Source organism: Ovis aries, chromosome 1, assembly GCF_016772045.2.
Source record: "Ovis aries strain OAR_USU_Benz2616 breed Rambouillet chromosome 1, ARS-UI_Ramb_v3.0, whole genome shotgun sequence".
NCBI lineage: Eukaryota > Metazoa > Chordata > Mammalia > Artiodactyla > Bovidae > Ovis > Ovis aries.
In genome coordinates, this window is record NC_056054.1 from 7151033 (window position 1) to 7167504 (window position 16472).

The window sequence follows — 16472 nt, forward strand, 5'->3', positions numbered from 1 at the left end:
TCCAAGTCTTCTGTAAATGTGTTATTATACACTCATAATTTTTAAAAAAATTAAAAAGAAGGGACAAAAATAGGCTCATTAAATCAAAGAATAAACCACCCTTGTGAACTTCGACTGACACCTTTTGGAAAATCAGTTTGCTGTTGAGTATTTACAGTCTCTTTGCTTCCAACAGTTCTGGTAACAACAAAGGAAAGTATACCCTTTTCTTGGCAGCCGAGGGCATCAGCTTGATGCTCTGGTTGGTAAATTTATCTCCGGCGACGTTTTCACTGTTAGATAGCAGTTTCTGTGTCAACAAAGGGACCAGCCAAAAGCTGCACCTCTCAACCACAGAAAGAACAGAGGTGGTGACATTTCCATCCCTTTCCAACATAAAACATGGAAGCTCTGCGAAGAATAAATTTCCGTTTATTATATACATTTTTTAAAAATTGTGGCACATTTTATGAAAGCTGACGTGCAACCATTCAAATAAGAATTGTTTCCTTTGTCTAAATGTCATTTTAACAGCACTTCGAGGGTGAAAATTCTGGATCGACCAGCAGAGGGCGCTGTGCAAGTGCAACCTGAGGCGGAGATGCGGCGGCAGAGCTGAGCACCGCCGACTCTGCCACCTACCAAAAAACCCCCGGGGAGACGCGGGGGTGTGGCAACCAGCCACTTCCGCTGGCTGACTTGTTATCCGTCCGGCGCGTTGGAGAGTGTGGGGAAAGAGTTTGCATACCAGTCTGTTTCCTGAGGCCACACGTTTAGGTTACTAGGGTGGTACTGGTGTTCGGAGAAAGTGAAAGTCGCTCAGTCGTGCCCGACTCTTTGTGACCCCCATGGACTATACAGTCCATGCAATTCTCCGGGCCAGAATACTGGAGTAGGTTGCCATTCCCTTCTCCAGGGGATCTTCCCAACCCAGGGATCGAACCCAGGTCTCCTGAATTGCAGGCAGATTCTTTACCAGCTGAGCTACCAGGGAAGCCCTGTTGTCTGGAGGAATGGTGTCAACTTAGGAGCATCGTGGGGGTGCGGGTAGTGAGGGGAGGGTCCATCTTCCTTAGCTGAGCCACTGTTTTGGATTGTGGAACGTGGGAAGCTGGCATAGAGGACAGAGACCAGCGGGGTCAATGCGCGTGCTTCAGCTGGCTCAGAGGGGTGTGGCCAAAGTAGGTATGTTCCATTAAAGGTACCAATTTGAGATTGAGACGCTGTCCAGGAGCCCCTGGGGTAGAAGCAGATCCTTGTATAAGTGCGTGAAGTGAGGGAGGGAAGCCCAGTACCCTGGGAGTGGTTTCCTAGGAGTGAGGACCAAGTCCTAGGAGAGGTCAGTTTGGACCTCTCAAGTCTCTAAATGTGATAAGGTAAATGTCCCAAACGAATTTACGTGGAAACACAGCACGCTAAATTTATGAGCACTCCCAAGGGAGGAGGGGACAGAAAACTGATCCTATTTGTGGAAATTGGGAAAGCTACAAACGGAATGCATAGATTCAGTGGCCACCTGCAGCAAAGTGCTTGTTACAGGTGGGAATCTCCTGGGAGCAGACCGGGAGAAGGCGTTACGGTGAAGGATGTTTGCTAGGGAGTATCCTCCAGATTGCTGCGGTGGAAGGAAGGGAAAGATCAGGCCGATTGCCTCAGGCGAACTAATCAGGATGGCCCATAAGATCGCTCTTTGTGGGCTGAAAAGACCAACCTGGAGCCCTTTAGGTTCCCACCTGGAGCCCTGATTGGATTTAAGCCGCCTTGGAGTTGCAGGATCGTGGGTGAAGGGCTCTCTACAACAGAGACAATCTATGAAGACAGAAGCAGGTGCCCAAGAAAAACCCTCCTGGCCGCTGAGGCCTGGCGCGGAAGGGGGCAGAGGGAATTAGGCAGCATATCTCTGCGTCCATCCCAATATATTTCCTACATGAGCCCCGGATGTTCTCACTCCCCCTTCTCCCCTAATATCTGCTGGATCCCATGATAGCATGGGGGTGCAGGCTGAGAGGAGGTGAAGAGCTCCACCTAAGAGTCCTGATAGTGCTCCAAGTTATACACATTTTTATCCCATATTATGGTATAATCACGGAGAAGGCAATGGCAACCCACTACAGTACTCTCACCCGGAAGATCCCATGGACAGAGGAGCCTGGTAGGCTGCAGTCCATGGGGTCGCTAGCAGTCGGACTCTACTGAGCGACTTCACTTTCACTTTTCAATTTCATGCACTGGAGAAGGAGATGGTAACCCACTCCAGTGTTCTTGCCTGGAGAATCCCAGGGACGGGGGAGCCTGGTGGGCTGCCGTCTATGGGGTCGCACAAAGTCAGACACGACTGAAGTGACTTAGCAGTAGCAGCAGCATGGTATAATCACATCAGCACAAACACACAAATACGGGCTCTGTGATAGCGCTGAATTATCCATTCTCTAGAGAAAACACTACAAAATTAACGGAGTCGAGTATGCAATAAAAACCATGTACGACAACTATGTACCAGGGCTTAATAAAAATTCCGTATGAGAGTTTCCTGGATCGTGGGACGTTTATTTTCTAAAGGCATGTTCACTCTCCTGCCTCCTTGCGTGTTCGTAATCCCGTGATGTTTTTTTCAGCCCTTGTTAACGAGGACCCGAGGCGGGAGGGGCGAGGAAGCCGGCTCACCGGGCAGGGTCCACGGCCACGTTCAGGTGAAGGGCTGGCCCCCCACAACAGGCGGCGAGTCCCAGGGCAAGTCGCTTGGACATCGCCGGTGCACGACGGCAGACATCTTACTCGTCTGGCTCTATACTGATGAACAGGCAGACGACTCGCCCAGGTAACACCAAGCCTCCAAACTCCCAGCGCGCAGCTGCAGACCTCTTCCCACACCCCCACCCCTCCTCCTCACCTAACCGCTCCGGGGGCACTCCCCGGGTAGGGCGGGGTCGGAAACGAGGGCACGGATTGGCCAGGAGTGAGCGACGCCACCTGTTTGAAAGGCCCAATCAGCGGTCGGTCTTTCAAGAGACAGCCAATGGGAGACTGGAGGGGCGTGTCGGAAGGGCTATTTGAATCGCTACACGGTCCCATGTTCCCTGTTCAGCTTCCTGCCGGAGTGGGGCTCTGGTCTGCGCGCCATGGAGGGCGAGGTCCTGGCGGAGGACGAGCTGCTGCGGAATCTCAGGGACAGCCGCTACCGCTTCCAGAGGCGCATGCAGCAGCTGATAGAAAAGGTGCGGCCCCTCCCGCTGGCGGGATGGAGGGGGAAGGAGGAGGGGCGGGAGGAGGAGGCGGGGACCGTGGGGCAGAAAGACTGGTCGGGGTCGGGGACCGAGGGGTTGGGGTGGGGGGCGGGGGAGGTGCTTCGGGGCTCCGTAGACTTACAGCCTCGCACTGGCGCCTTCTTAGCCCGAGTCAGGGGTTCCTCTCCGCCGTCCGATCTGATGGGATCCCCCTTCTTCCTCTCCCGCAGTACAACCAGCCCTTCGAGGACGGCCCGGTGGTTCAGATGTCCACGCTGACCTACAAGACGCCCGAGGGTACGAATCAGCACCCCCACCCCCCGCCTTTCTGAATAATTTATGGTTAAGAGTGTAACTGGAATAGTATCTTAATAGAGTTTGAAATGCTGTCCCTGCTCTTTTGAAAATAAACCTGTTCACCTAATAAGCATTAATACATCACTAGTTCCCTTGAACCTATCAATCACTTAAATTACTTATTTCCAACAGTTATTTATGAAGACAGAATTCCAATGACACACAGATGCATCCTGATTAAAAATGCCCTTGTCTAGGTTTAACATCCCGGCTGGTCATTTAATAGCCATCTCAGCTTGAGCTTATTGCTTTAGCCAAGTTGTGAGTTGGTTTCTTCATCTGTAAAGTGGAAAGATGGTGACAGTAACGGCTGCTTGGCTAGATATTGTGACATTTACAGGAGATGGAGCCTGGCACTAGTGAACACTCTATTGACTGTTATTTGACCTGTTTGACTTGAGGTTCTGAGTACTTTGGAATTTGACCTGCATCTAAGGAGAAGGAGCCATCCTGTTTAATGCTTGATGTTGCAAACAGACTTAAATCATGGATTCTCTTGGGTAGATACCTGGGAAAAGTTTGCACTGGGTGAGGTCAGTGTCTATCATTCAGCCTTGTGCGTGTGTGCTGAGTGGCTTCAGCCATGTCCGACTCTTTGCAACCCTGTAGCCCGCCAGACTTCTCTGTCCTTCTCTGTCCATAGGATTCTCCAGGCAAGAATACTGGAGTGGGTTGCCATGCCCTCCTCCAGGGGATCTTCCCGACCCAGGGATTGAACCCACGTCTCCTGTGTTCCCTGCATTGCAGGCAGATTCATTACTGCTGAGCCACCCAGGAAGCCCTTCAGCCTTATTACTGACTCAATTTTATCTACTAATGAAAGCAAATCTGAGAGCCAGTTCTGTTGTACACTGGACAGACAGACACAAATCAGTTCCTAATGAAATGGAATCCTAGCTTCTGCTTTCTTAGCTGGACCAGCCGCACCCTAAGTGAAAAGTTTTCATAGACAGAAGCTACTGTATTCCAACGGTGAGCTGTGTGCATCTAGCCTGTGTCCAACGTGAAGGCTGAACACAGGAGTGAGTAGAAATCATCCCTGAGTGCGCTATCAGTAGGCTTTAGTGTGTTCTCTTGACCTGTTTATGGAAGGATGGGCAGTGTCTGGAATATTTTGGTCAATCCACTTATCTTGAACATCACTAATTTCACCAGTGAAAACTCATTTCGGACTCCAGTTAGATAAGAACAAGAACAAGAACAAGAACAAGAACGGTAGCCAAAGCAGGAAGCACTTTAGCATGTGGAAGACCTCCTGGAGAGCTTGTACACACAGATTCACTGACAGTGATGCTAAATGTGGATTCAGTGGTTCTGTGTTCCTACAACCTTCTTGCTGATGGGAGCACAGGTCCCCTGACCTGTAGCTTTCCCTGGAGAGGTACTCAGGGAGTGGTCTTCCTGATTACGTGCTATCTGACCACCCTTGCAGGGCGAATTCCTGTAATTTAAAGCAAGTTCCAATCTACACAGTAGGGTAGGCTTCTAATAGTCACACGTTCTTGATTCTCAACAACCCTGCAAGGTAAGCACTATTAGAATCGTTTCATAGAAGAGAGTCCACTAGAGAGGTCAAGGAACCAGCCCGTGTCACTCAGCCAAAGTAGCAAAGATTTGATTTGAATCCAAGCATCTCTGTCAGGGGTCACTCTGTTCTGGAAAGGCCAAAAAGCATAGTAGAGAGTCACTCCCCCCGGGTTCCCAGCCTGGCCACACTATGCGGGCAAATAGCCTGGGCTGGTTATTTCACTTTCTCCTTGCCTCTGTCTCCATCTATACCGTGAACTTGATGAGCGTCTATCCAAAGGAATTAGGAGTAGCATACAAGGCATGTGTCTGTAAGTTGTGAATGCTTAATGGGGTGTACTTGGAGAAGATTTAGACTAGAGCCTGGAACAGTAAGCACCAAGTGAATTTTTGTTGCTATTATCAACAACCATCTGAAGCCTCGCAACTAAATGATCCATTCTTAATTAATTTGAATTTACCTAGGAGCCAGTGGAGGTTTGGGGAGTATTTTGCCCAGATTCTGCTGGCTAGTGAGTGCAGGGCTCCAAAACTCAGCATTTACTCCTGTGCCTATGACTTATTCTACAATGTGTAGGTTGCCCCAAGAAAGCACTTATTCTATCCATGGAGTAGAAAGTTTGCCCTTGAAAAGTGCCTTCAGTATCTCTCTCTCTGTAGTATATAGATTGCTCTCAACATATGTGTTCTGAGGACAGCGCTTGGCATGCATGTGTTCCTTGTTTCATTTCTGGCTTAATCCTGGGTTCAACGAGCTGCTCCCTACAGGCAGGAGAGATTTTCGTTCGTGATAAATTTGTCTGGTGTGGATTTTTGAAATCTCACAGAGATGAGATTTTCCTCTTTGAGACTTTCAACCTCATGAAGATGAGAAACAAGAGGATGTCAGTAATGTGGCTTGGTTAGATCTCGGTCTTATTAGATCTTTCCTTTGCCTGTCCCTTAGGTTTTCTTTGAGTACAAATTAAGCTGAAGCTCAGTGTTCATGATGACTTAAATGGTAATTACTATTTGTTTTTTTAAGGACTGCGAATTTGGGGTGGAGGACTAGTGAAGAGAAGAAGCACAGGACCCACGCAGGTATTTAATGTCACATTTTATTGCCAGCATGCCTTGCTGGAGAGGACAGTTGATGTGAAGAAAGGTGGAGATGAGCTGAAGCTGCACCAGGGGCCACTGGGGAGCGTTCTTCCATGGTCTCCCCACCTTGTGTTTTTAGTCGCTCAGTTGTGTCCGACTCTTTGCAACCCTGTGGACTGTAGCCCACCAGGCTCCTCCATCCATGGGGATTCTCCAGGCAAGAATACTGGAGTGGGTAGCCTATCCCTTCTCCAGGGGAACTTCCCAACCCAGGAACTAAACTGGAATTTCCTGCATTGCCGGTGGATTCTTTTAGGGTCTGAACCACCACAGAAGCCCCTTTCTCATGTTAACCGCCCTGATTTCTTGTGTGTAAGGATTTACTGAGACGCATGTCTTCTGCTGCAACTGTGACGCTTCCAGACACAGGACAGCTCCAGAAATTTCATCAGGTCCCACCTCTCCTGAGGCAAAGGCAGTGACATCCCCAGGCAGGGTTCACAGACATCTAGGAAGTGATGCCCCAGGGCCACCCTTAAAGGGACAGGCCTCGCCATGTTCTCACTCCTGTCCTTGCAAGGCTGCTGCTGCTAAGTCGCTTCAGTCGTGTCCGACTCTGTATGACCCCATAGACGGCAGCCCACTAGGCTCCTCTGTCCCTGGGATTCTCCAGGCAAGAACACTGGAGTGGGTTGCCATTTCCTTCTCCAATGCATGAAATTGAAAAGTGAAAGTGAAGTTGCTCAGCCGTGCCCGACTCTTAGCGACCCCATGGACTGCAGCCCACCAGGCTCCTCCATCCCTAGGATTTTCTAGGCAAGAGTAATGGAATGGGTTGCCATTGCCTTCTCCCCTTGCAAGGCTAGGTGGGCCTGAAAGATTTTAGCCAATCCAGCATCTTGAATTCTCAAATTTCCCTAACAAGAGCCCATCCATGGCATTAGTTATGGTTACTAGCAAGGCTTGGAGAAGGGAATGGCAATCCACTCCAGTATTCTTGCCTGGAAAATCCCATGGACAGAGAAGTCTGGCAGGTTACAGTCCATGGGCTCACAAAGAGTTGGACACGACTGAGCAGCTAATGCAACGCAATACAGCTACCAAGGCTGGTGGGCAGATCAGGCTCTCGGGGCCGGGTGGGAAGTGTACCACCTCCTTGGGGCTGGCCCGCTGACCACCCCACAGGCTGAGTCCTGGTCAGGACAGCTGACCGCCCTGTAGCCGGAGTTCAGCTGGAAGGCGGCTCCTCACGCCAAGAGTCCCACCACACAATAAAGCTTTTAAATGAATTGTAGGTCTCACGACATGGAGATCAAGCCACTGTTAAGATAAAAAGTCACAGAAAGTCCCCCAGGGGCCTCTGGAATTTCCAGCTTCTACCTTAGGATCTGGGGACCGTGCTGTCCTGTTTGGTTTTGGCCCTGAGCTCACCGCCGTGCCAGGGCCGAGCTGGACCTGGTCACTCTCACTTTCCTGCTCCCATCAGTCACCATCCAAGTGGTTTCTGAAACAGCAGCCCTGGGCACCACCAGAGGAAGACAGCTCCGTTCCTTCTCCAAGGGGAAGCTCAACTATCTGCTAAGAGTCTTGAGGCCTTTGATGCTGGAATGTTCTAGAAGAGAAGCCCCCAGAAACCTGCCTTTTCTCTCATACACTAAAGGTGGGGATCAGAGGTGTTTTGCTTGACAGTTGCTTTGAAATACTTTATGTCTGAACCAAGCTTATCTTATCAAGGGCTCTCCAGTGAAGACAGATGGCAGGACAGATGGGCCCGTGCAAGTCCCAGCAGGAGATCTCGAGCTTCCCTCTCACAACACATCAGCCGACGGTGAGTGGTCCTGGTGCTAGAAAGCTGTGTTGGGGTGGAGGGGCTGATGAGGGGATGAGTCTCTGTCTGCCTCCACACTCCAAGTCTAGGCTCCTCACTATGACTTTCTCCAAGTGTGTTTGAAAAACTAAAACCTTTGAACAGTCCCTTGGTGGTTCCTTCTCAACTCATCTAGAGAGCCATCTCACTCACAGTTACATCGTGCTGCTGGACACAGAAGGACCCCGGAGATGTTTGCTCATGGGTGTCATTGGTTTACCAGTATTAATCCAGATTTCAACTCTGTAAAGCCTTAGGTCCATGAATTCCCTGGGCTCCTTAAAATAATTAGAAGTGGTTCTTGAGCTGAACTGTCCAGTGTGGTAACCACTAGCCACCCATGACTATTTGAATTCATTTAAAATGAAGTCAAATTTAAAATGCAGTTCCCAGCCTCACTAGCCATATTCCAAGTGTTCAGCTGCCACGTGTGGCTCGTGGCTGGCATACTGGACAGCGGAAGGGGGACTTTTCCATCATTGCAGAAAGTTCTATTATACGGTGCTGGGCTATAGGCACTCAGCTTTCAGAATGAGAGGCCATCGAAAGGGTAGAGGTTTTACAAAAGGCTGCTTTCCCTAGTGTCCCTGACTTGGGGCATATTCCTGTTCTGATGGCTTCTCTGCGTGGCCACAGATGACTGCGTCCCTGTTACAAGGGACCGCTTGAAGCGACAGGAGTTTTCACTGCAGTATATACTCAAGTAATGCCAAAACTATCCTTGGGAGAAAATATACGTGCTTTCTTAAGACATTCTGATGGAAATTTCCTCTTTTGCTTTTAGATTCAAAAAGCAGTGATACTGATACAGCTTTCTTCCAGGAAGAAGTGATTGCTGGGAACTTAATGGTGAGCCCCGTCTTTCATAACAAAGGGACTTAGTTGGGGCTTGGGGACAGGTGAACATACTCGTGACCGGCCCGCTTCTGAGGCTCACTCTTTGCTAACGCCGCCCCTCAAGTCTCAGTGCCCCCCGTTCAGATCCCCCAAGGCAGCAAGCTGCCCCTTCTCAGGTTAGCACTTAGGCCCAGGGTCAAGCCTGTCTTACTTTGTCAGCGTTGGGTGCTGCTGCCTCCGCACACAGGGCAACCCCAGCTGTGGTTCCCAGTGCACCTTTGGCCTGGACAAACCTTGCTGGGTGGAGAGTTGGGTTCTAGGTCGGTCGTACCCCGTAGAGATGCTGTCACAGGGGCGGTGCTCTGGGGAGTGTTTCCAGGTCAGCCCTGGGGATGGACAAGAACGCACGGGACAGAATCCACCTGAGTCTCGAGCCTGCCCCCTGGGTCAGACGCTAGAAGAGCTGGCCTGTGATTTTCCTCTAAACTCACTTCTTTCCTACAGAGGTTTCCCATGCACCCAGGTGTGGCCTGTCGCGTCTAACTAGAATCGGGGGGTGGCCCTGGGCAAGGAGAGGGCTGCTTTTGGAGGTATTTCGTGGGAGTGGGAGTGAAGGGGAATAGGCAGTCGAGGTGCCAGCCTTTCCCTGGGGTGTTCATGTTACCCCCACGCCAGCTGCAGCCCCGGCCCTGACTCCCCCGCCACCGCCCCCCTACCCCCGCCTGGTGCAAAGCGGAGACCAAGGCCTATTTCCAACGCACAGCAGGCGAGGGGCAGGAGAGGCCTGTCCCTGTCCCCTGAGCTGGACAGTGAACTTCTTTCTTCGTTGTTGTTTTTTTCTTTTCTGATTTTATATTTTGGATGTGGCACATGGGATCTTAGTCCCCTGACCAGGGATTGAACCCATACGCCCTGCAGTGGAAGCACAAAGTCTTAACCGCTGGCCTGCCGGGGAAGCTGCTGAGCTCCTTGTCTCGGAGACACAGCAACTGGGATCGGTCCTAGTGGTTGCGTCCTAAACTCACCTAAGAGTGTCGATTCTTTTTTTTTTTTCTGATGCTGGTCATATTGTCATAAACTTCTCCAAACTGGTATGTTTTGTCTTTGTATTTCCTTTTGAGTTAGTCCCACTGGGTAAATTCCCTAAAGTTGGATCGCAGATCAGGTAGATTTTCAGAGGGGCTGGAACACTCTGTACTGCTAACAGCAGAAAGTGCAGAAGTAACTTTGAGGAACTCCATGTAAACACATATACATTGATGACTATGCCAGTGTGTTCCTGAATCCCAGAGCTCAGCCGTGCCCAACAGTGCTCACAAATACTGACTTCTATCTCGATGTCAGCCTGCAGTGCCCTGGAGCCCTTCAAAAAATGAGCTGAGAAGGAAGTACTTAACGCAAGTGGATATCCTACTGCAGGATGAAGGGTATCTGGAGGTAATCTGTGTCCCTGAGTGTGTCCTCAGAGCAAACCATAGGCTAGAGACCCAGTGAGGTGTGATTATGTCTGATTCACTCCAGAGCCTGTAAAGACCATCTCAGTTTCCAAACTCTTTGGCTCACAGCCTCCCCGACACCTGCTCTTCCTGAGCAGACACTCTGGGTCCCCTCAGGCAGTGGAATCGGCTGCCCACCACGTTCTGGGCTGCTCACAGGGTCCACTAGGGCCCCAGCCCTTGGGCAGAAGGTTTTGAAGCTGCACAATTTATCCCGGTTCAGTCATGCTCTATCTGTGGTTGGGGAACAGTTCCTGTGGGCTTGATACTGGGGGATGGGGTGGCCAGAGCTGACACACTAGCAACACCTTTGTTAAAGTCATTTGCTTTGGCTTCCCTGGTAGCTCAGACGGTAGAGCGTCTGCCTCCAATACGGGAGACCTGGGTTCGATCCCTGGGTCAGGAAGATCCCCTGGAGGAGGAAATGGCACCCCACTCCAGTACTCTTGCCTGGAAAAATCCCATGGACAGAGGAGCCTGGTAGGCTACAGTCTGTGGAGTCGCAAAGAATCAGATATGACTGAGCGACTTTTCTCCTTTCTTTTTGTTAAAGTCATTTGCTTTGGTTTCAGTGTGCTGGTTACAGAGAGGGAAGGGACACCCTGGCCCCATCATTGGCCTCGCCCGCCAGACCTGCCCGGGGTAAGTGACATGGAAGCAGACCGTTCACTTTCAGTAGCTTGATGGCACCTTAGCTGGGCACCGTCCCCCACCCCACCCCCGTGTTCACTGGGCATGTTTCATCACCATGAACTGTTAGAGACACGTGCGCGACATAGGTGCATTGTTACTAAGAAACGACGTCCCCTTTGTTGGCATTCTTCTATAAAACAGGCTGAACGCTGTCCCTTCCATTTCCTTTTTTCCCCTTGCTTTATCCTTCCCAACATGCTTTTTCTTCTACCTTTTCCAGAATCAGTAAGAACTCATGGACTTTTTTTTAACTCACATGTTGGAATCTGTTGTCCATTTTCAACCCACGTTCAGCCTGGAGGAGCCCCTTCCACTCTGGCTTTGGATCCTCTGACCTGTCCCCAGGGGTTTCTGAGCCCTTCATCCCCGACCCTGACTCCAGAGTGGCCTCCCTCCTCCTTGATGGTGATGCTTCTTTGGTTGGTCACAAAGCACCAAGTAGCTTCAGAATCACAGCACCTGGTATCGACTCTGCTCGACAATGAGCCGAAGAAGGTTCTGGGTCTCCAAGCAGTGTTTTTATCCTCAGGCCTTGTCCCGCAGGGGGCCATGTTCAGCGTTATTTGGATTCTATTTTCTCTTCTGATTGTTGCCAGGTTGACATAGAGATGGGGCCATTTTTCCTTCCTATATATTCATCTTTAGAGTTATCCTCATCTTTGTTGGTTTGATTTCACTTTTTTAATATATAAAACATTTAACATGATGCAAAAGTCAAAGGTATGCAGAGAGCTGTATTCAGGAGTCCTGTGTCTTCCTCCAGCTTCCCCACTGACTCAGCTGTAGAGAATCTGCCTGCCGATGCAGGAGATATGGGTTCAGTCCCTGGGTCGGGAAGATGCCTGGAGAAGGAAATGGCTACCCATGCCAGTATTCTTGCCTAGAAAATCCCATGGACAGAGGAGTTTGGTGGGTTACAGTCCATGGGGCCACAAAGAGTCAGGCATAACTGAGCGACTAAGCAACAACAAATCCCTGCCCCACACACTCCTGTCGGCAGGCAGGGTCATTATTATCTGGTTTCTAATTAGTCTTTGACAAGGTAACCGTTTCTAAACCATCATACAGGGAAGAAAGGCTCCTTTTAGGAAGGTCAGTGGACAGTGAATTGTTTTGATAGCTAGAAAAAAATCTCTGAGAAGAGTCTATTCCCAAATATGTGTGAAATTTTGTTGCTTTTGTTTTTTTGTATTGCTTTAAAAAACACACACAATGTTATACTCCTGAAACTAACATAATGTTATATGTGAATTATATCTCAGTTAAAACTGATAACTTTTTTTTAAAAACCCATGCTGGTCATGATCCAGCCTTCATTTCCCTGATCTCTGTGTGTGAAAGTGTCAGTCGCTCAGTCGTGGCCGGCTCTCTGTGACCCCATGGACTGTAGCCTGCCAAGCTCCTCTGTCCATGAGATTCTCCAGGCAAGAATACCAGAGTAGGTTGCCATGCCCTCCTCCACAGGATCTTGCTGACCCCAGGCTCGAACCCTGGGTATCCAGCATTGCAGGCAGGTTCTTTGTCACGGGAGCCACCAAGGAAACTGACCTCTGCGTGTGGACGGCTGTAAATGGTCACGCGGCTTTGCCTTCTGTGTGTATTTCTCCAGGATACTGCGAGGATGTCTCTGAAGACAGCCCTGGTGGTCCACTCCAGCCGCCTCCATCACCCAGGGAGGGTGACGCCTCTCACTCCTGCTCAGCAGGCCAGGCCATGGTGCTGAGGGGTGACGGCATCCCCTTACAAGGGACCAGTGGCGGCAGCTTCTCAAGCAGCCCCTGCTCCGAGGCGGAGGATGTGTGCAACGCGACGCTCAGCGACCTGTACGCGGGCATGCTGCACTCCATGAGCCGGCTGCTGGGTGCCAGGCCCTCCTGCATCATCTCCACCAAGACACTCATCGGCCAGAACTGGAGCTCCAGGCGGAGGCACCGGTATAAGGGCAGGATGAACAGAACGAGCTGCCAGGGAGGGGGGCGCTCTCGGCGGAGCCCCCGGGAGAGACGTCCACCCTGCTCCAAGCCCCTGGAGGATGCAGGGACCTTAAGAGATCGTGGGAACTTGCCCGATGTTTCTGCCCCTAAGACGGGTTTAAAATCAGAAAGGGCTCTTCTCAAAGTAAACAAACCCCAGATCCATACATTCAGTCCACCTTGGAAGGAGCTTCAGGGAATGCCCCGGAAGCATTCATCATTTACTTACTTAGACTCCAAAGCGGTGTCTCCTCTTGATCAGGAAAACAGATTCGTGACCTTAAAGTGGTTGATTTCTCCTGTAAAAATAGCTTCCAGACCCAGAATCCTGCAGGGCCAGGCGGGGAGTCGTTTTAAGGAAATTGAGATCAAATTTGACAAGCTTTATCAAGAGTATTGCTTGAGTCCTAGGAAATGGCCCAGCCTGACTTACCCGCCCAGCTCGGCCGTGGATGTGTACCGAGGTGGTCCCACGAACCCTGGTAGCCCCCAGGGCTTAGAAGCCCACAGGCTGAGCAGCCCTCTCTGCAAATCAAAAGCTAAGAGGTTGAGTGAGGCCTTTGAAGGCCTAGGCAGAAGATCCATCAGAGTGGGTAGCTGCCTGCCGAAGAGTGGGTCCTTCCCCTCACTTTCAAAGACCGACCCCACCTGCAGCGTGGGCCGCCCAGAGCAGACTATTGACCTTGTTTGTCCAGGAAGTGATTGGGGAGAGTTTCAGAAATCGGTATCACTCAGCAAAGCCATTTCAGTACCCAGGGTACAACCTCTAGGCTTTGCCAGGGATCGCTACGATGATATTAAAGAAAAATTTAACAAGCTTCATCAGCAGTATTGCCAAAAGTCGCCTCAGCAGACACAGGCACCTTCAGATAAAGCACGTGCGAGAGTTGGATATCAAAAAGAAGGCTTCTCAGTAAAGTTCAACCCAGACTCTGGCTGTCGGGGTCCCCCAAGCCTGTCATTCTCACCCCAGCAGAGCGTAAAAAGCCCCCTGGCTTCCAACACAGTTGGGGCCCCTCCATCTATAGACGTTGCTCTTGCTGCCGGGACGGGCCATCAGGTCCCCACAAAGCGATGCCGATTATCAGACCCTCAGGTGTGCGGAGAGGGGGCCGGACCCTGGGGTTTCTCACCTGTGGGCAGAGCCGTGCCAAGGCCCGGGGAGGAGGTCGACTCTTAAAGTTCAAGTGGGAAGAGAAGAAGGTGCGTTTCCGTTTGCTGAATGTGGGTGTTTGTCACTTCTTAGGTGTTAATTTTCCAAATGTTCTCCCAAATTCTTTTCCTTCCTCTAACATCAGCATTTTTACATGTTTCCCACTGGAATGCACTTTGGGGGTGTTTCTAACAAGCGTCCCTTAAGACACTATCTGTCCTCGGCAAACTGTCATTTCCAGCTTCTTTATCTCACATTCAGAAAATTGCTGTTGGGCGTGAAACTGATCTGGGAGTTGACTCCTCTCTGCTCACTTCTCACTGCTTCATGGGAACAGAGTAGGAGCCAGCCCGCAGAGAGCCCACAGCCTCCTGCCCTCCACATCAAAGCCCATCCGAGCCCCCACCTCGGCCTCGGTTTAGCTTGTGTGTGTCCCTTAAGCTGAAGCTTTACGCTGTCTGCACCATTTTCTCCAGAGACAAGCTGAGGAGGGGGTGGACAGGCTGCTGTGAGTTCCTAAACTTCCTCAGGTGGGCGCCACCTTTCCCAGCGAGCATTTCAGCACGCCACATGTGGGGCTCCTGACAATGGATCTGAGTCCGTGTCACTCCGCAGGCTGATGGGATCCGACTGGGTTTGGTTTGGCAGCTCCTTCCAGAACTACGATACAAACATGCTTAACTGTTTTCTGTATTTTTTGCTTCTTTCATTTCAATTCAGTTGGTCAGTCATGTCCAACTCTGTGACGCCCATGGACTGCAGCACACCAGGTTTCCCTGTCTACCACCAACTCCTGGAGCGTGCTTAAACTCATGTCCATCGACTCAGTGATGCCATCCAACCATCTCATCCTCTGTCATCCCCTTCTCCTCCCGCCTTCAATCTTTCGCAACATCAGGGTCTTTTCCAGTGAGTCAGCTCTTCACATCAGGTGGCCAGAGTCTTCTAGTTCAACTTCAGCATCAGTCCTTCCAATGAATATTTAGGACTGATTTCAATTGACTGGTTGGATCTGCTTGCAGTCCAGGGGACTCTCTGCTTAATATTCTCCGCTAAATATTATATATTTTTTGAGGAAAAGGACCAAATCCTCCTGAGCCGTGAACCCAAACTCCATGTACCAGGCTGTGTTGACCCCTTTTTACACCTTCCTTCTTTAAGCCCCACTTGAACCCTTTGTTTAGATAGGTTCTGTCCAATGGGCGGTGCTAGTTCGTCTTTTTATAGGAAATTATGTGTGTGTGTGTGTGTGTGTGTGTGTGTGTGTGTTCCAGCTGTGCCTGGTCTGGGTCCCCAGCGTTGGGAGTGTGGGGTCTTGGCCATTGGCTGCCAAGGAAGTCCCCAAGGAAATGCAGTGTTAACTCCTGAGTCCATACAGGCATGCATGGCTGGGCCAGGATTTGAAAGCCCATGGTCTTAACTACCAGTTTGCACTGCCTGCTTAAGAAACTACTGTCACTATTGTTTCTTTACATTCCTTAGGGTATTTATAATGACTCAAATATTCATGTATATTCAATGGAGTAAATATATCTTCCCCTGGAAAAGAGAATAGCTACCCATTCCAGGATTCTTGTCTGGAGAATCCCATGGGAAAAGGAGACTGGTGGGTTCCATGGTTTGCAAAGTTGGACACGACTGGATGTCTAACACAAATAAATAACAGTTAAGCTTTGGGGGGCTGGCATGGGAATTCTAGTGAAATTGTACTGAATTTTTTTCCCCCCAGAGGAAAGAATGACGCATCTTTCAGGATGGAAGAGAAATGATTTCGTGTCAGAAAAACTCAAAGCTGAAAATCTATTGCCAAGTTGTTTTGGAGTATTCCCTCTTTGCACTGATTTTTGTGTATTTTTTAATTCTCAAGAAAGTCCGAGAACTTGCTTCACTTATCTGCCCTTCAAAGCAAATTTCAATGAAATTGGTTCCATTGATGTGACTCTGGATTTTTGGAAATTATTTGAATAAAGTTGCTCAACTAAAATTTTTAATGTTGTCCTTTACAGGCCTATTTTTCTCATATTTTCTTTGTTAAATTTAGACATGACCAGAAATCCTCCTTTACGTTTCCTATTCATTTAGAGAAGTTGTTTGCTCTGAACCTAGTTTTAAGCCCTAGAAAGAAAGTCCAGCTGCTTAGCCTTTTAAATTCAGGCCAGCAGGACTTGGCGTCTTCCATATTTGTTACTGTTATTCAGTCTCTAAGTCATGCCCAACTCTTTGCAACCCAATGGACTGCAGCACAGCAGCCTTCCCTGTCCTCCGCTGTCTCCCAGTGAACGTCAC

General features: G+C 49.9%; 1 protein-coding gene across 1 annotated transcript; it reads left to right on the top strand.

Annotated features, from left to right (window-relative positions):
- The first annotated feature begins 3058 nt into the window (after positions 1-3058).
- On the top strand, positions 3059-16170 carry HJURP (Holliday junction recognition protein). The gene is made up of 9 exons (XM_042244892.2): positions 3059-3194; positions 3434-3500; positions 6112-6167; positions 7902-7995; positions 8819-8883; positions 10216-10308; positions 10940-11009; positions 12670-12994; positions 15916-16170. The coding sequence occupies exons 1-9, from the start codon at positions 3099-3101 to the stop codon at positions 15953-15955; spliced, it is 906 nt and encodes a 301-aa protein (XP_042100826.1). The 5' UTR covers positions 3059-3098; the 3' UTR covers positions 15956-16170.
- Positions 16171-16472: the final 302 nt, after the last annotated feature.